We start from the raw sequence: 19423 nt of genomic DNA on the forward strand, positions 1-19423 counted from the left end.
GTAGACTTCCAGCATGACATCACCCGTGTTTTTTTACCCCTTTTAGCCTAACCCAGAGACTGTCAACACTTCCATCTCCTATGTCCATCTCCACCTCAGTCCAAGTGTGTACATTTTTAATATATAAGGCAACACCTCCTCCCTTTTTCCCCTGTCTATCCTTCCTGAGCAAACTATACCCATCCACACCAACATTCCAGTCATGTGTATTATCCCACCAAGTTTCAGTAATGCCAACAATGTCATAGTTGTATTTATTTATTAGCACTTCCAGTTCTTCCTGCTTATTACTCATACTTCTTGCATTTGTATATAGGCATCTAAGATACTGGTTTGATCTTGCCTCCCAGCTTTGCCCTGACCCTCCTTTCTCTCTGCCATTATAGCCCGTGCTCCCTCCTGTTTCCGACCCATCTCCCAGGTCTTGTTCCCCACTTACCTGTGGGGTTTGCTCACCTGTCCCCATCGTCTGTTCCTTCATGCTTCGGCCACCATTCCATGCTTCCATGCTGATGATGATCATTAAAAAAAATGCATTAATTAAATTTGTTATTGAACTCCTTGGGGGAGAATTTTATGTCTCCTGTTCTGTTTTACCCACAATCTGCCATATATTTCATGTTATAGCAGTCTCGGATGATGACCCAGCATGTTTGTTTTAAGAACAGTTTTTCATAGTAGGTTTGAAAAAATGTTAAGAATGTACCAATGTGATATTTCTAAGTATAGATACAACACTCGACCCAAGGTTTAAGAATCTGAAGTGCCCTCCAAAATCTGAGAGGGATGAGGTGTGGAGCATGCTTTCAGATGTCTTAAAAGACCAACAGTCCAATGCGGGAACTACAGAACCTGAACCGCCAGAAAAGAAAATCAACCTTATGCTGGTGGCATCTGACTCCTGATGATGAAAATGAACATGCATCTGTCAGCTCTGCTTTGGATCATTACCAAGCAGAACCCATCATCAGCATGGATGCATATCTTCTGGAATGGTGGTTGAAGCATGAAGAGACATATGAATCTTTAGTGCATCTGGCATGTAAGTATCTTGTGATACTGGCTACAACAACCAGATATCAGAACATTCGCATACTTGCACATTCCACATAGATAATAAGGAACAGGTTGACCCATTCCAATAACAGGGCCAAAAGGGTAATATGATGGATAGAGTTGTTTTGTTTGAACCAACATGTACAAGGTGAAAGGCAGCACCTTACTACATAGAGGAGTTGTACCTTGCTAAGTAGAAGGGTTGCACCTCAATATGTCAGGAGTGATGTGTAACTTGTTTGTACCTGTGTATAAGAATAAGAATGCATCCCTGGGGTGGTGGCTTTGTCCAGCTGAGGGGGCAGTGAAAAGTCCCGTCACTGACTGAGCTGAGTCCATTGCCAGGGGGCACATATTAGTAGTATGCCCTGTAGAGTAAAAATCTAGGGGGAACTATTATTGTGCTTCGTTTGACAATAAACCTGGCTGACGTACCTTCGTACCTTACTAGACTCTGTGGTCATTGGGGGTTTTCTCGGGATCTGCTGTGTCAGCTATCTGCGCAGAGCTGGGACAGCACACAGAGGGAACACACACGCAGCCGAGTAATATCAACATTGAAGAGAGCAGAGCACCACATATGTAGCATCTAACAACACTGGTGACCCCGACCGCTAATCAGGTAAGTAAGCAAGCTGTCTGCTGGCATATGTACAACTCTATCCATCATATTACCCTTTTGGCCCTGTTATTGGAAAGGGTCAGCCTGTTCCTTGTTATCTGTGTGGAATGTGCAAGTATGCGAATGTTCTGATATCTGGTGTCCAGTACCTTTTAGGTATGTGGTTTTCTTTTTTTCTGCAGCATCAGCCCTTTCCTTGCCAGCTTCTGTGAGCAGGGCCTGCCTCTGGCTCACAGTTTAACTTTGTTTTATGTTAGCAAAGTCTTAACCATTACTTTAGTTCAGGCCTTAGGCCTCATACAAGGCCTCTGATACCAAGGTTTATATCTCAGGGCCTCCTCTTACTACATCAGGTGACATTGTAAACAGGACACAGGCAGCACTATCTGCTGCAAATTGTAACCAAACTTGTTTTTCTGAGCGATTGGCTGAAGTAGGACTGAGTGGACTTTAAACCTACAAGTTTTACATTGTTTTGTTTTTGAATGCAGTTATTTTTTGTATGTAATTCTACATCTGTAAGCTCAACTTTCATTGTAAAGAGATTGAACTACAGTACTTGTATTAAGTGAATTGAAATACATGATTTCTTTTGGGTTTTTTTTACAGTGCAAATATTTGTAATAAAAAATAAATATAAAGTGAGCATTGTATGCCTTGTATTCTGTGTTGTAATTGAAATTAGTATATTTGAAAATGTAGAAAACATCCAAAAATATTTAAATAAATGGTATTCTGTTCTTGTTTAACAGTGCGATTAATCACAATTAATTATTTTTAATCGCTTGACAGCCCTGGTAGTAAGTCATAAATTATGTATTCTCTTTTCTGTAAGTTCCAATTGGTATTGACTTTTGTAATGCAGCAAAACCCCTATGTTTCTCCTCAATGTCTCTGTTTTGGTCACTATGTCTTATATGCAATGCCTCATATTTTTTGCTGTCTGCTGTGGTGCTTTCTGGGTCTGAACCAAATGTCATTGAAGTAAATGGAAAGAGTCTAACTTGAGTGGGCTTTCGATCAGGCCCAAGAAATGTGTCCAGGTTTTTCCATATTGCATTAAAGATACCACTGAGATCAACATGCACAATAGAAGATTTATTAAGAATTATTAAAAATCACTCCCTTTCTTGACCAGACTACCCCTTTCTTTCAGTGGAGACTGGGACACTCCCTGTTTCCAGGCAGGAGGAACCTGCCATTACGATCTTTTTGGAAGCATAAGGAGGAAAAGGAGTCATAAGTCCACTCAATTTAGGCTTAATTTGCACCTTTATTTATAAAAATTTAAGACTAAATTGTTACTTAGTGTCAGAACATACATTTGTGACAGATGATAAACAGATGAGACAGAATAGGTAGAGGCCCAAGTTACTGCATTCCAAGGTATAAGAAAGTTCTGTTCTTTATGATGGTCATCTCTGCCTCTGATCCTTCCTTTTTTCAGTTTTTGGTCCAGTAGTTCTCCAGTTTGCCACCTCCCCTTATGTGGATTCCTATGCCCTTCCACATTACATAGTTATTAACTTGTCTCCAATCAGCATTCAGCATTTGTTGCATAACGTGTGCAATGAACATACTTAAGCTTCAATTTACACAGTATTTGCTGTCCATGTGTCATTTTTGTGTCATTATGTTTTCATGTCACCTTGCCCTTAATTTTTCCTATTTAAAGGCATTTTAGCATTACTGATTGTATTTTATTATACCATTTATCTCTTCCTTTTACTCAAAGTTTTCTAACACAACGTATCACCTTTGTTCTGTCAGCAATAGAATTGTTTAAGCAAATCTGTGTAAGAGGAAGGAACTGGCAAAACATCACTCATGCCAAGCAAAGTTAGGCTGAGGCCTTTGCCTAAATAATACGTCATCTAAACTCATTCACCATCCAGAATTATAAATGATTAAATTATAGTTAAAAGAGCTCTAAATCTTGCCACTTCTAAAATTCATCTGTATGTTTCAGTATCGTGTGTGTGTGTGTGTGTGTGTGTGTGTTTCATAGCTAAGTTTTATTTTGCGAGTGGGGGAGATGGAGAGCACCATGACCTCAAAATGTCACTCTTTTGTGTCTTCTTCAGACATTGTTTTCCAAGAGATTTTTGTACTCCAAATTCAACATTACGTTTGTGAATCACTTAAAAAGGCTTCATCAGTAATTATTTTCATTGCATTTTGAGTGTGGCTCCTTATTTAGAATCTTCACTGTCCTTGTTCTCTAACGATCTCCCCCAAAAGCTTAAACAAGTTAGCCAAGAAACTCTTCACAAATAATTTATTTTACTATTAAAGCAAAGTCCAAAAAGTTAGTACACAACCAAGGCACCAAGCAATAATAGAAACAGTGAGGTACTAGGACCATCTCAGTATCTTCGACTCTTTCCGCGCGCGCACGCACGCACAGACACACACACCCCTCTACCTCGATATAACGCTGCCTTTTGGAGCCAAAAAATCTTACCACGTTATAGGTGAAACCGTGTTATATTGAACTTGCTTTGATCCACTGGAGTGCGCAGTCCCGCTCCCATGAGCACCGCTTTACTGCGTTATATCCAAATTTGTGTTATATCATGTGGTGTTATATCAAGGTAGCCATGTATATATAAAATATGGAGCAAGGGATGTGTGGAAGACGCACTTCACCTCCATTCCCTACTAGTTTGGGAAGGAGACGGGTTCTTACTATTTTTACCCAGCTGCCAGAGGGCTGTTTTTCAAAACTGAGATGGTTACTGACTAGCAGCTGATATAAAAGAATAAAACTGTTATTCAGTATGTATTGTGAATTATTCTAAACATATATTTTCCTCTTCCTCCCCATTTAGGTCCTTTGAAATTAGACACTTGTCTCCCACCTTGCTTGTTGGTCCAGCATGGTATCAACAAACAAGGTAGTTCATAGTTGAGCAGAGGACACCCAGCTATGACTTTTGGGACCCAAAATACGGAAAAATGTATACTGAGTAATATGTTTAGCATAATTTGTGTTTGAATTTCATTCTTATCTTTCCTGAGATATTTAATACACAAATTAAATATGAATAGGCCACATTTAATTATGTAGCTATTGTTAAGAAAATGTGTAGGAAAGTTGGGGGGAATTTATGGGGTTGGGAAGGTGATAGCCCTTACTTAAAATGAACATTGTGATTTATTTTAGGGACTAGGAAATTTAAGCAGACAGAATCTAATTTTACAGCATAACTGTTGTGGAAAAAGTATTGGCAATTTTAAAAAGCTGATGAAAGATTTAAAAAATGTTGCGAGTAGGTGTGCTGAAATTAGATATAGGCAGGAAAATGTGTTATGGTTTGATGGCTTAAAAGATTAAGATTTTATATTTTTTTTTATAATTTATTATTTAAAGTAGAAAGTATTAGTCTGTGGTGGTGTTTTTTTTTCCCTTTCAGCATAGCCCCACAAATCTACATTGGGTGAACCTTTGTAGTTAGGAATTGAACTGAAGCTGTGTGCAGTAAACTAGGTCATGTCACATAGGGAAACAATACAGTACAATGGTGGCTGACCCCTACTTCAGCAAAAAAAAAAAAAAAAAAAGCGTTCTAAGCTTTGCTCCATACTTGACTGATAATTTTTTTTCACAATTGGCCAATTTTACTTTACATAAATAAAATTTTCTTTAACTTTAGTTCTAATGCTGTTTTTGAGGCATAATTGGCATACTCTGCTGACTTGTAGGGCTGCAGCCACCTTAATGATTGTAATGGAAGAAATGTACAAGAAAATGTCTCTGTCCTTTGTGGAGAGTGATGTTCGTATCTTGCAAGTAGGAAAATCTTCATAGGTAATCCCTGCAGCTCCTGTCCCCCAAGCCAATGCTCAGACATGAGACTGGGTACATGACGCAAGGGGTGTTTTGAGCCTTCCTGGTATTCAGTTTACCCACTCTTTTGGAGTATATCAATATTAAGATTAAAAACCCATGGCAGGCCCATGCCAGCTGACTCAAGCTTGCCGGGCTTGGCTAAGGGGCTTCATATTTGCATGTAGACATTTGGGCTTGGGCTTGGGCTGGAGCCAGGGTTCTAGGACCCTGTGAGGTGGAAGGGTCCCAGAACTCAGGCTGCAGCTCGAGCCCAAATGTCTGCAATTAAACAGCCCCTTAGCCCAAGTCCCACCAGCTTGAGTCAACAGGCATGGGCCATCCACATGTGTCTAATTGAGATGTGTAGTCTCAGGTGATGAGATATATTGGTGAATTTACCCTGTATAAAAAATGGATTAAAAAGTCTTTCAATCTTTAACCCCACCTAAGATAGTGCATGGGTGTGGTCCCCACCAAATTGAGGGATTGAAGGTTGCTGCCCCAAATCATTGCATCAGAAGAACAGACTAAGAGAAGAACTGTAGATGAGAGTGTCAGAATTTAATTTTTTTAATTCTGTTGGGTTAACCATTAATTCACTATCAGGGCCAGGTCTGCCACCCTATCTCACATAGAGTAATACAATGCTCCACGTTGTCCCATTGAAGAAAATTGGACAAACTGTGATGTAAGATACTTAGTGCAAGTGTGGCAGGGTCTAGCCCTTAGTGTTTCTTGAATCAGGTGTCCTCTTTCACCTGTGAATTTTAAATTGGCTCTATTTATCCCTGGAAAGGTAGGGCAATTTTGTGTCCAGGACAGTTCCTAATCCTCTCTCCCCTCTTGGTTTTTTTTATTGCCACTCATCATAAAATGTGAGGGTTTTCTGTTGTAAAATTGATAGAAGTAAAGGCACTGGATGAATACTAGGTGTGACCTGTTTTGGACAGAATTACTTTTGTTTAAATCTCCAACAAATACATTGTTACCCAGGACAAAATTATTATAGACCCTTAGTTTATAAACTCTGGTACTATTTTGGAGGAAAATGTTTTAGGGGCATGATCTTTTTGTTTTCTATTTTTCCCTAGTTATTCGAGCTGTTAGGCCCTGAGGGCTTTGAACTCATAGAGAAACTCCTACAGAATAGGTCTATTATTGTGGAGAGATCTCTGTCCTGGCCAAATGATTACAAGCTGCAGTCTCTACAAGGTAAGAAACTATTGAATTTTTTTTCAAAACCGATAAAAGCCAGAGTTTTTTGAAAAGCTGTCTGATTAGATAGATCCAACAAGATTTCTTTATTCTATTAAAAAGTTGTCATTATATGCATAATTGAAGAAGGGAGCATGATTTAATTGCCCCTAAGTCTGAATTTAAAAAAATAATTTTCTTTCTTTTTTTTTTTTTCTTTACTCTCCAATGCTCATTTTTTACAATAGACCTTGTATTGCTCCTTCTTCACCAGATTTTCATGCAGCTGAATCCATGTTTGGTTATTGTTCATGTAGCTTACTGTTTTGCTTTCACCGCATGCTCCTATTGCTCAAATACAAGTCACAGGAGAGTAGCACCTTTGCATTATAACCATCTTTTAAAAGACTGAGGGGTGAAGAAAGGTCAAGGTGGCATACAAGGATTTGTTTTTATAAAGTACATTGCCTTGCATTATAAATAATTAATTTTAAATCAGTGTTACAAACTTTAAAAAAAAAAAAAAGTAGTAAGGAAAAAATGTGTGAAGCACTCAGAAAAGACAATAATCCAGGCTATGACACTGACTCCATCCAAACTATCATGGGACAACTATGCTAGAAATGACAGAGAAGCAAGAGACTGAGCCAGCTGGCTCCTCTAGAAATTCCCCAACTGTATGGAGGTTCCAAACTGCCACCTTATTTATCCTCCTTCAAATCCTTCCTCACCTTTCACCTCTATTGCAATGAGTACAGATAATTGCCATCTGGTATCGGCTAAGCAAGTGACACGTTTTGATTGCGGCTACTAATTGGCTAAGAACTGTGCACACTGCTATGCTGTCCTAAAACATTTTATTGTTTTTGTTACCATTTCCCCCCATCTTCCCACTTGTTTCTCACTCTCAGGTTATGTCTATCTTATTTTTTAAATTGGAAACTACATAGAATGGAAACATTCATTTTGTATATGTCCGCACAGTGTGTAGCAGAATGAGGGCCTAACCTGCTCGAGGCCTTCAGGTCCCACAACAATATGAAGTTAATGACTGTGCTGCTCAGTTGAGAACCCACCTAATGATCTGCTGGTTAAAGACTTGGGAGCAGGAAAAGATACCTCAGTTGGAAAAAGAAGTAGAGCAGTTTGCCAAGAAAACACTGTTTTTCCAAGGCCCTGTAGGCATTATGTAAACTGTACAAACTACTAACTGTCCTGCAAAATCTACGTGCAGCAGCTCTATCAGGCCACCAGGAGCAGCTGATGGTTAGATTGGTGAGAGAGAAGCTGCTCATGCATGGGCTTCTTGCACGCTACCTATTTGTTCACTTGTTACCGAGTCGGTTACAACAGTAAGAAGCAGTACTTTTTTGACTGTACTGCAGATTATATTAATAAACATGTGCCCAAAGTGTCCATCCAGAGATCCCAGTATGGCAGGAGCTGCCAAGAAATTTAAACTGAAGGATTTGGCAAGGTGGTCTAATCGTTGGAGAAGGTGTTTTCACTCCTCTTTTTAGAATGGGAAACCCATGAATGTGATCATCACAATTAAATTATCCAGCAGTAAATTGCTTGTGATCTTCAGTTTTACAAACCCTAAATAGAAAGTTTTGCTAGCCCGTAAAACTTATGGCTGACAGTAGTAGACTGCAGAGCGGTGGTGAGTGGATTTATGTCACAACGTAGGCCAGCCTTGTAGAGTTGGTAACCCGTGTGGACTTTCAAATGGTCAGAGAATACCGTATTTTTCCTCAACGTTCAGTCTTTAGATTGCTAGTTAGATTGGAGCCTGTGTGTAGAAAATAATGTTGTGCCAATTAATTTAATTGTCTCACAATACACTAATTGCAAATACAAAGGAATTTTTTGGCAATACGGTGAGCAGCACGTAGGGTACGTGTGCACAGCCTGTGACAGCAAGCCCCTCAGTCTGGATTGAGTGACTTGGGCTTGCGGGACTCACCTTATTGCACTAAAAATAGCTATGTAGGTTTTGCAGCTCGGGCTGGAGCTCAGGCTCTGAAGCTTGGGGAGGTGAGTGGGTTCTGAATCCAAGGTTCAGCCTGAGCCTCAATTTCATTATGCTGTCTACACAGCTATTTTTAGCATTGTAGTGCAAGCCCTGGAAGTCTGAGTCTGTCAACCTGGGCTGGGAGAAGGCATCTGCAGACTGGACGTTCTAGATCTTCCCAGAGAGAAGAACGGCAATAGGTGGAGCATGTGAGAAGGGCCCATAAGGGTAGTCTACAGTTTTAAATGTGTTATTAAATAACAGAATTTTAAACATTGTTCAGTGTAGAGAGCCACTGTGGACAAATATGGCATCACAATAGTGTTCGGAAACTAATTTTTTTTTGTCTGCAGTATACATTAGAATTCCTTTATCTGCTATGGAAACACAGCTATGTGTAGTATGAATACAATGTACGGCAATGGAACGTGACAGTGAAGAGTGGACTGTTTTGGGCTTTTCAAATGCATCCTTTGAATTTCAGTCTCAGATGAATTCCTAGTCCCATACCCAGTTTACCAAAATGCTGTTTTTCAAAGGTTGGCTACAGTTATATAATTGCGGAATTTAACATTTGAGGAGTCCATTGTAAATTGGAAAAATTGTTGGATGCAAATATGAGATATGAGGAATTGTAATTGTATGTAATAAATTTCAGACCTAACTTACCTCATTTTCCTTTCCAAAGTTACATTTTAAATGAAAACTCTAGTAGAACATTGACAAAAAATTTATACTACTGTATTAAAAAAGCAATCAGAATTTATACTACTATATTAGAAAAAGCAGTCTCTAGATCACTAAACGCCTAACGTGTATAGATATATTTCCAGTCCAGGTATACCAAATAATTACTGTTGATTGAATTTGTTGATTTAAAACATTTCTTTACAGAAGAATAACAGTGTTAAATCAAGATGAGAATATATTTTAACTGCACATGTCTGATGTTTCTGTCAGAATAGTATAGTGGATATTGCACTGGATTGTGACCTAGGAAAATGGTTCCCAACCTTTTCTCTGCCATGGCATCTTGAATTATTTTGAGGCACAACACCATATTGTCTCCAAATGAACTCATGAATATTCATGAGCCAATCCAGAATGAGGCTAGTGGGTTTAAAATCAAAACAATTGATTGAGAAACACTGAACTAGGAGACCTGGGTTGTATTCCTGGCTCTGCCACTGACCAGCTGTTTGACTTTGGACACAACACATCACCTTTCTATGCATCAGTTTCCCTATTTGTTAAATGGGGATGATAATATTAACCTAATTTATAAGAGTGAGGTGGTTTTATAGATTGTGGCCAACATTTTCAGACCTGGGTGTCTAAAGTTAGGTTGTTCTTTGAATGATTGCTCATGTGTATTTCACAATAGGTGTGCGTGCTTGCCACATGCACTGGTGCTGGAAGTTTTTCCCCTAGCAGCACCCGTAGCGGGGGAGAGCCCATGTGACCCCTGGAGTGGTGCCTCCATGGTGCGGTATAAGAGGAGCAGCATGCTCCCCACCACCTTCAGTTCCTTCTTGCCAGACAACTCCGACAGAGGGCAAGGAGGGTGGGATGTGGAATAGACATGAACAACACATCTCAAAGAACACCAGTTATGGAAACGGTAATTGTCTTTTCCTCTTAGAGTGATTGCTCATGTGTATTCCAGAATAGGTGATTCTAAGCTATATCTGTTGGAAGTGGGTAGCAGTTCACAAGTTCCCATGATGGAGGACAGCTCTGTCAAACCTGGTGTCATCCCAGGCGTGGTATAAGGGAAGCTGCGCGCTCCCCCCACCCTCAGTTCCTTCTTGCTGCCAGTGAAGGTGCGTTGGAACTGCTCTGCTCCAGCTTCACTGTAGCTTGTCCCAGAACTGTTTGTTCGTTCAGCGTTAGTACCTGTAATTAGTTAGCTGTTTAGTTAGTCAGTGAACCCGGGCTGGGGCATACCCCACACTCCAGGGTTTAAGTCGTGCAGCTCTTGTAGGCTTTCTGTGCCAAGTAGTGACCCACACACAGACTGTTTGCGCTGCTTGGGAGAAACCTATATCCGCGAAAGGAGCAAGATTTGAAAGTCATTTAAGCCTCGAGCCAAAAGAGACATTAGGCTCCAGGCCATCCTGATGGAGTCGGCACTGATCCCAATCCACTGCTCTGAACTGGTACCCGGCACGACAGCCTCGGTATGTGACGACCCTCTGGTGCCATCGACCAGCCGACACCGCTCCCTATCCATGAGGCACACCAAAAAGGCCAGGAAAACTCCCTCTTCACAGCATCACTGAGGGAAGTCTGGGACAGAGGCTAGGCCCACGTTGGGCAGTCCTTGATTTCCCCCCCCCCCCCCGCCCCAGGCCTCTGACTCAAGTTGAGCTGAGTAATCTAGCCTCTTCGGGACAGGCCTGGGATGTTGTGTCCATGCTGGTGCCCGGAGCACTGCCGATGTTGGCCCCACGCTCCAGAAGCAAGCCGCCGCTGGGATCTCCACAGTTACCTCCAGCCTGGGACTGATCTCGATCGAGGGAACGTTTCAAACGCCGATCATCGCCCAGCAACCGCTCGGGGCAAAGTCCAGGTGGATCACCCTTGACGACGACTGGATTGTCTGGCTGGATCCCTTCCGTCCGGGACTTGTGACACTGCTCGTCCTCAAGGAGCGATTATCTACAGGACAGTGGCAGGCGTCGCTGTCGGTTCTTATCTCCGAATGGGTACCGCAGTCGTTCATGGCATGGTCATCGACGCTGTTTCCGCTCGGACTCCTGCTCCAAGTCTCCGCCAAGACATCAAGGCCATTCACGGAGTAGCTATTACCATTGGTACCGGTCCTCCACATTGAGATTGTGGTCCCGTGGCCGTCGTAGATCCCGGCACTGCCACTCCTCTCGGTCCAGAGACAGCAGCAGATCTTACGTCAGCCTGGTCTCCATTCGTAGCAGTCCTTTGATGGGCCAGGCCAGACAATCTGGACAGCCAGCCCTGCTGGTGCCACAGCAGGTGCCGTGGCAACGAGTGTCACGGCCAGCCCAATGGTACCAGTGGGCACCATGGCCTCCGGTGGGAGCTCGCTCAGTGGCTGGAGCTTTGTAAGCGCCATCGGCCTCCCTCTCCAGACCCCGAGAAGGGAGTTGGTGGGATGTATGTGCTCGGCACTGTGCCCAGAGTTTAACCAGGTGGTGGACCCTCCAGTGCCGGACAACATCCAGAGCACTTCACCGGCCTCTTTGCCCCGCCCGGAGGAGGCGATTACAGCCTCGCCCCTCTGCATCCCGCAGGAGGACTTCAGGGCCCACAAAGGACTCTTAAAGAGGGTGGCAGCAAGCCTACACTTCCAGGCAGAGGAGATGGAGGAGCCGTCGGACTTGATGTGTAATGTACTGTCCCCATCGGCACCGGGTAGGGTAACCTTGCCTCTCCATGAAGGGATGGCTAAGATTTCAAATGCCCTGTGGCAAACACTGGCCTTGTTGGTCCCCCATCTCTAAAAAGGCAGAACACAAGTACTTTGTACCCACTAAGGCGCATGTGTACTTGTATAACCACCTGGCGCCCAACTCCCTGGTGGTCGAGTCGGTCAACCACAGGGAATGGCAGAGTCAACCATCCTTGACCCCAAAGAACAAAGACTGTCAGAGACTGGAGTCTTTCGGAAGGAAAATTTATTAATTTTCGAGCTTTGAGTTACAAGTGGCGAGCCGTGAGGCTCTCCTGGGCAGGTACGTGCCTAAGTTTCAGAACTCCCTCCAGGAGCGCGATAGGAAGGAGTTCAAGGCGCTAGTGGAGGAAGGGGCCCTGACCTCCGTGCTGCTGTACACGGCCTTTCATAAGGACAAGGTCTAGCTCCGCCCACACCCTGCATTCCTCCCGAAGGTGGCCTCCACCTACCACATGGGTCAGGATGTTTTTCTACTGGTCATCTGCCCCAAGCCTCGCCCGTCTAGTGCGGAGTGCCGTCTCCACAAGCTCAATATGCGGTGGGCTCTGGCTTTCTACCTCAAGCAGACCCAGCTGTTCAGAAAGTCCTTACAACTGTTTGTTTGCCTTGGCTGAGCACGTGAGGGGCCAGCTGATTTCCACTCAATGGCTTTCCAATTGGATCACTTTGTGCATCTGTTCCTGTTACGAGCTGGTGGGTGTCCCCCCGCCACCCATTGTGAGGGCACACTCGAATTAGGTGCAGGCCTCATCGGCTGCCTTCATGACCCACGTCCCCATTCAGGACATTTGTAGGGTTGCCATGTGGTCTTCGGTTCACACGTTCACCTTGAACTATGCGATCGTCCCCCAGACCAGGGATGATGAAAGGTTCGGCAGGGCTGTCCTCCTCCGTTGGAACGTGTGCACTCCTACCCACCTCCAGCAGATTAGCTTAGAATCACCTATTCTGGAATACACATGAGCAATCACTGTAAGATGAAAAGACAGTTACCTTTTCCATAACTGATGTTCTTTGAGATGTGTTCATGTCTATTCCATATTCCACCCTCCTTGCCCTTGCTGGAGTTGTCTGGCAAGAAGGAACTGAGGCGGGGGGAGTGTGCAGCTCCCCTTATAACGTGCCATGGAGGCACCACTCCAGGGGTCGCAGGGGCACTCTCCTCCCACGGGTGCTGCTAGGGGAAAAACTTCTGGCACCAATGCACATGGCAAGCACACATACCTATTGTGGAATAGACATAAGCAACACATCTCGAAGAACACCAGTTATGGAAAAGGTAACCATCTTCCCTTAAACTGATATTTATGTATCTAAATAAAGTGGTCTGAATGTTTTTCAGAAGTGGTGAGCAGTTGTAAATCTTATTGAAGTCAATGTAAGCTGCAAGTGTTTTGGCAGCTTTCATTTACAGCAGGGCCAATATTTTCAAAAGTGAGAGCCTACAGTTAAGAAACCAAGGCCATATTTAGACGTTTAAATAGGTAGGTTGATTTTTCAAAAGTGATGACCACTTAACAGCCTCCATTCTCTTCGAAGAGAGCTATTAATTTATCTATTCTACAGTCTTTGAAATCAGGCCATTTATTTAGGTGCTTAAATGTAGACTTAGGAACCTGAATTGTAGGCTCTCACTTTGAAAATCATGGCCCACATGCCTAAATATGTATTCAGAAGCCTAACTGTAGGCACCTGGATTTGAAAACTCTGGCTTGTTTATATCATAAAATAAGTCCCAGACATCTCTGCTACGAACATCACTAGTTTTCTACCTACCGCTGATCTATAAAACCTAATAGCTATGTTGGAAGAATCACCATTTTCCTTAGTGTATGTATGTGAACTATGTAAGAATACTTTAAGGATCCTTCCCTTCATGACTATACACAGCTAGCTGCCTTCTTTCTAATGTGTTGTAAGGGGTGTATTTGAGCATGTTTTAGAGTAGAATGTCTGATATAATTTATTTGCACACTACCAACATGTGCATGGTGCTTTATACATAAGTCAAGTAACAGGTCTCTGCCCTGAGGAGTTCAGTCTGAATTAATACAGTGAGGGATGGCAATAGATACAGGAACGATGAGGATTACAACGGTAAGAGATTGAGAGGTGATTAATATGTGTGCGTGCATCTTGGCAGTTTTTCTTTAATGAATCATAACATTCAGACTTTGTCCGATATAGATATTGAGAGAAGTAGGGGCTTGGTCTTTTTGATGTCAGCGTAGGTGGAAGGTATGTGCTGCAAAACTTTTAGCCCAGCGATCAGAATTTAACTCCTGGGTTTAGTTTTTGAAGCTGAATAATCTTCTGCAGAGCCAGAATTACCCAACCCCTGTGTTCGCAGACGCAGACTGATTAGGGATGTAATACATTATGTTGGGTCTGTAACATAGTAGAGCATCCATTATCTAGTGCAGGTACATTGGCTGTACCTTGGGGAGGGTCAGAAAAAGGCGCCAACCAGTTTCCATCCCATTCTGCCCACCTCTGACACTGTGTTGTGGGGGAGGAGTTAGTAGCAATTTTGTGGCTCTTGATTCCTGCGATGGCATGGGTATATGTCTTAGAGTAACTAGGGACTAATTTCCAACCCTGTACACCCATTCACCTTCAGCCCCAACTGCTGTTGAATGAAGAATTCTGTAGTTGAAGGTTTGAAGTGAAGCATAATGTTTTCCTAATGATAACGTTTAAATTGTTTTCTCTCTGGGGCATGGGCTGTGTCTTCCCATGTGTTTTGAAAGAATCTAGCACATTTGCAATCTAAATATGCTAAACAGTTTTAGGCATTAGTAAGCTGTCACAATTTGTGTTATATTTTGAAAAAATAAAAAAAATCTTTTAAAATCATTTAGAAACATAAGTCAGTCTCTAATGTTCACAGAGAGCCATATCTGTTTCCATGTTGCAGAACGGTGTAAAAAGCTTGCAGGTGACAACACTAAACCCAATTATGGTTGTCAAGTCACAATTCAGTCTGAACAAGAAAAGCTGTTAATGAAACAATATCGTCGGGAAGAAAAACGAATTGCCAGACGAGAAAAACGAGCTGGTGAAGATGGAGAAAGTTTTGGAGAAGGATTAATATGCTTTGATCCCAAGGAGCTGCGGATGCAAAGGTATTAAATGCCAAAAGTTGAAAAATGCTTGTGCTGTAATTGCAGCTTTAATGTATCATTATCATTTATTTTCTTTTAGTTCACCTTTGGTGATTAGATGATTCTGACTTCAAGTCACGTTTTATTACAAGTCTAGAATTTTTTTGTATGAAAACCTAATTTTCTGGGATAAGAAAGCAGTCATCTGCTTAATTAGAATCTTCTTGGTCTCATCCACATGGGTTAGAGATGTAGAGTAGGGAGGTAAGCCACCTTCCCGAGTGCTATGCACACGCCACTAGCTTAAGATTTATGAAGTCTATGCCAAATGTATCAAAACTCCCTCTCCCCCCCCAATTAATGGGTATTGTTTTCCATGCTGTCATGTAAAAGTGGAGCTGGGGGAGGGAATGCAGGCAAATAAGGCATTGCATTTGGTGTTGAGAAAAACAGCAGCTGGAAATTTAAATATGGAGAACCATAAATTCTGATACACAGTATGTACCTGGGAGTGAGAAGAACAAAAACATCAATAAGAACGTTCTGTTACTATGATATTAACATACTGTGTTTGTTTTTTTGGCAAGGTAGGCCTGTGATTGGCAGAATTACTTAAGTTATTTTTCTCCTTGCAGAGAACAATCCCTTCTGAATGCTCGAAGTGTGCCGGTCCTAGGCAGGCAGAGAGAGATGGACTTTGAAAAAATTCATTTCCCACATGTTTATGATTCCCAGGCTGAAGCTATGAGAACATCAGCATTCATTGGAGGTGCAAAGGTACACCTTTGGTATCTGACCTTTTCTGAACAATGCATCTATCCTAGTAAATAATATGCAGCTGAGTTTCTTTTGTTCCCTCAGAGGTTTTACACTAATTGAAGCACTGTACCGAATTTTGCTTCTGCAGATGGTTGAGTATTTTCAAATATTTTATTTTTACTTAGGCAATAATCTTTCTTCTAATGGGATGGTTTTCACTTCCATGGAGACTTAAGTCATTAAATATATATTTTTTCTTCCTCGGTTGTTTTTCAAAAGCTGTTGAATTGATTCTAACGAAATTTATACTTCCTGAAAATCCAGGATTTTAATAACTTTCTCCTTAAATTTAATTTGACCTATCATTTTTAATAGGAAACAAGTATTGTCTAATTCCTCTTGGTTTTATGAACCAACCTCTGGATAGTAAAATGCCTGTCTTTCCCCTCCCCTCCATTTTTTGATTCTGTTGCCACTTGTACAATTAATAAACATATAGGGATTAATTTAACTTTAAGTTCAGTCACATTAGTTGTTAAATTTGTATATGTGACGATGAGATAGATCATTGGTCACTCAATTATGTCTAGCATATTTTAATGCCATTTTTTTTTCTTTCTTCCAGTAACTTTTTTTTTTTTTCTCAATTGTTACAGATGCTTCTACCGGAGGCGATCCAGAGAGAAAACAACAAAATGTATGAAGAAGTAAAGATCCCTCATAGTGAACCAATGCCTATTGGCATTGAGGAAAAAATAGTTTATATCAAAGACTTAGATGAGGTGAGTAAAACACTTTCTTATTTTTTTATAATTACTTGTTTGAAGATACATTGCTACTGAATTTTGCAATGATCTGTGATCCTTTTAAAGTTTTATTTAGTAGGTTGTATTTAAATGTTAATATTGCAGGGAAGTACTACTCTGTGGTGAAAGCACAGGGCTCAGTCAGTAATTTAGAGCTATCATTCCATGCTAAAAAACAAAGCAAAACTGCTGAGTCAGTAGTACAATATAGTTGCTTACTGAGTCAATTAAAATGTGGCTGTCGCTTGTACTGTCAATGATAACATTAACAATGCTCCTGAGTGGGTTAAAGTCCTATTGAAATGTATGCTCACGGTCCTGTGTGACTGTGGGACAATCACTTAGCTTCTCTTTGCATCAGGATGCATATTAGTTCAAAAAAAAAAAATAAAAAAAATTGAGTCACAAGGGTGTTGTGAGATGTTACTCATAAACAGTGGAAGACTGCTCTGGAATCTCAGTGACAATACCTTCAAAATTCAAAATAACTATGGTTTATTCAGTTACTATGGGATCTAGATTTACTGCTTATCTTTCATTCATGTCTCGTCCTTCCCCCCTCCCCCAATACCCCACATAAGGGGTATGGGGGGGAGGTGCCACATGTAACAGTTCTGTGAAGTTTATACATACACCTCTACCTCAGTGTAACGCCACCCGATATAACATGAATTTGGATATAATGTGGTAAAGGAGTGCTCTGGGGGTAGGGGCTGTGCACTCCGGTGAATCAAAGCAAGTTCGATATAACACGGTTTCACCTATAACGCGGTAAGATTTTTTGGCTCCCGAGGACAGTGTTGTATCAAGGTAGAGGTGTAATACTGTAATTACTCAGAACGAACGTGACATTTCACAAATGAAAATATAACTAAAAAGATCTTTGTTAATAGGATGCCAAAAAAATTACCTTTCCATATCAATTGGTAGAGTATGTGCACTATTGGAAATACAATTAGAAAAGTTACTGAAGTGGCATATTATATATATCCTTCGGAAATAAAGTGCTATAGTTGTAAAAAGGATAACAAAATTGAGCTAATGGAGCATGCAGCATTATGCCCGCTGCTAGCTGAGGGCATGGTAAATTATGTTAAACATAATAAGAGGACCAAAAAATGCCACCATGGCTAAACAACAAAGTAAAACAAGTGGTTAGAGGCAAAAAGGCATCCGTAAATCCTATTGAGGAAAATAGAAAGGATCATAAACTCTAGAAAGTCAAATGTAAAAGTATAATTAGGTAAGCCAAAAAAGAATTTGAAGAGAAACTGGATAAAGACTCAAAAACTAATCACAATTTTTTTTTTTAAGTACATCAGAAGCAGGAAGCCTGCCAAACAATCAGTGGGGCCACTGGATGATTGAAGTGCTGAATGAGCACTCAAGGAAGATAAGGCCATTGCAGAGAAGCTAAATGAATTCTTTGCATCAGTCCTCACTGTAGAAGCTGAGAGAGAGATTTGCACACTTGAAACATTCTTTTTAGGTGACAAACCTGAGGAACTGTCCCAGAGTGAGATACTGATAGAGGAGGTTTTGGAACAAATTTATAAATAAAACAGTAATAGGTCACCAGGACCAGATGGTATTCATTTGAGAGTTCTGAAGGAACTCAGATATGAAATTGCAGAACTACTGAGTGTGTTGTGTAACTCGTCACTTAAATCAGCTTCTGTATCTGACTGGAGGATAGCTAATGTGTCCCCAACTTTTAAAAAGGCCTCAGAGGTGATCATGGCAGTTACAGGCCAGTAAGCCTAACTTAAGTACCAGGCAAATTGGTTGAAACTATTGTAAAGAACAGAATTATCAGACACAGAGATGAACGTGATTTATTGGGGAAGAGTCAACATGGCTTTTGTAAAAGAAAATCATGCCTCACCAATCTATTAAAATTCTTTGAGGGAGTCAACAAGTATGTGGATGAGAGTGATCCAGTGGCTATAATGTACGTGGACTTTCAGAAAGCTTTTGACAAGATCCCTCACCAAAGGCTCCTAAGCAATGTAAGCAGTAATGCAGTAAGAGGGAAGATCCACTGGTGGATCAGAAATAAGTTAAGAGACAGGAAACAAAAGGATAGGAATTAAATGGTCAATTTTCAGAATGGAGCGAGATAAATAGTGGTGTTCCCAAGGGGTCTGTACTGGGACCAGTGCTGTTCAACATGTTCATAAATGATCTGGAAAAAGGGATAAACAGTGAGGTGGCAAAATTTGCAGATGATACAAAACTACTCAAGATAGTTAAGTCCAAAGCGGATTGTGAAGAATCACCAAGAGATCTCTCAAAACTTTGTTACTGGGCAACAAAATGGCAGATGAAATTCAGTGTTGATAAGTGCAAAGTAATGCACATTGTAAAACGTAATTCCCAACTATACATAAAAAATGATGGATTCTAAATTAGCTGTCACCATTCAAGAAAAATATCTTGGAGTCGTGGGTAATTTCTGGCTGTTAAAAGAAAGGTAACAAGGAGAAACACTTAAGTAAACCAAATATATCTGCTTCTCTGAATCCTAGTGCTGATAAATCTCATAAACCTGAGGGAAAAGGAGAGAAAATGATCTTGAGTGCGAATTTAGAAAGAGTCTGATT

General features: G+C 41.3%; 1 protein-coding gene across 4 annotated transcripts in view; it reads left to right on the plus strand.

Moving 5' to 3' along the window:
- ASCC3 (activating signal cointegrator 1 complex subunit 3) overlaps window positions 1-19423 on the plus strand; it is a 579719-nt gene that overhangs the window by 96793 nt on the left and 463503 nt on the right. For all 4 annotated transcript variants that reach the window (XM_050949220.1, XM_050949219.1, XM_050949221.1 and 1 more), the window contains 4 exons: window positions 6602-6722; window positions 15069-15276; window positions 15891-16032; window positions 16671-16796. In XM_050949220.1, coding sequence (XP_050805177.1) covers window positions 6602-6722; window positions 15069-15276; window positions 15891-16032; window positions 16671-16796 — 597 coding nt within the window. The remainder of the gene's footprint in view (window positions 1-6601; window positions 6723-15068; window positions 15277-15890; window positions 16033-16670; window positions 16797-19423) is intronic.

The sequence above is a fragment of the Gopherus flavomarginatus genome, chromosome 4, assembly GCF_025201925.1.
Source record: "Gopherus flavomarginatus isolate rGopFla2 chromosome 4, rGopFla2.mat.asm, whole genome shotgun sequence".
Taxonomy (NCBI): Eukaryota; Metazoa; Chordata; order Testudines; family Testudinidae; genus Gopherus; species Gopherus flavomarginatus.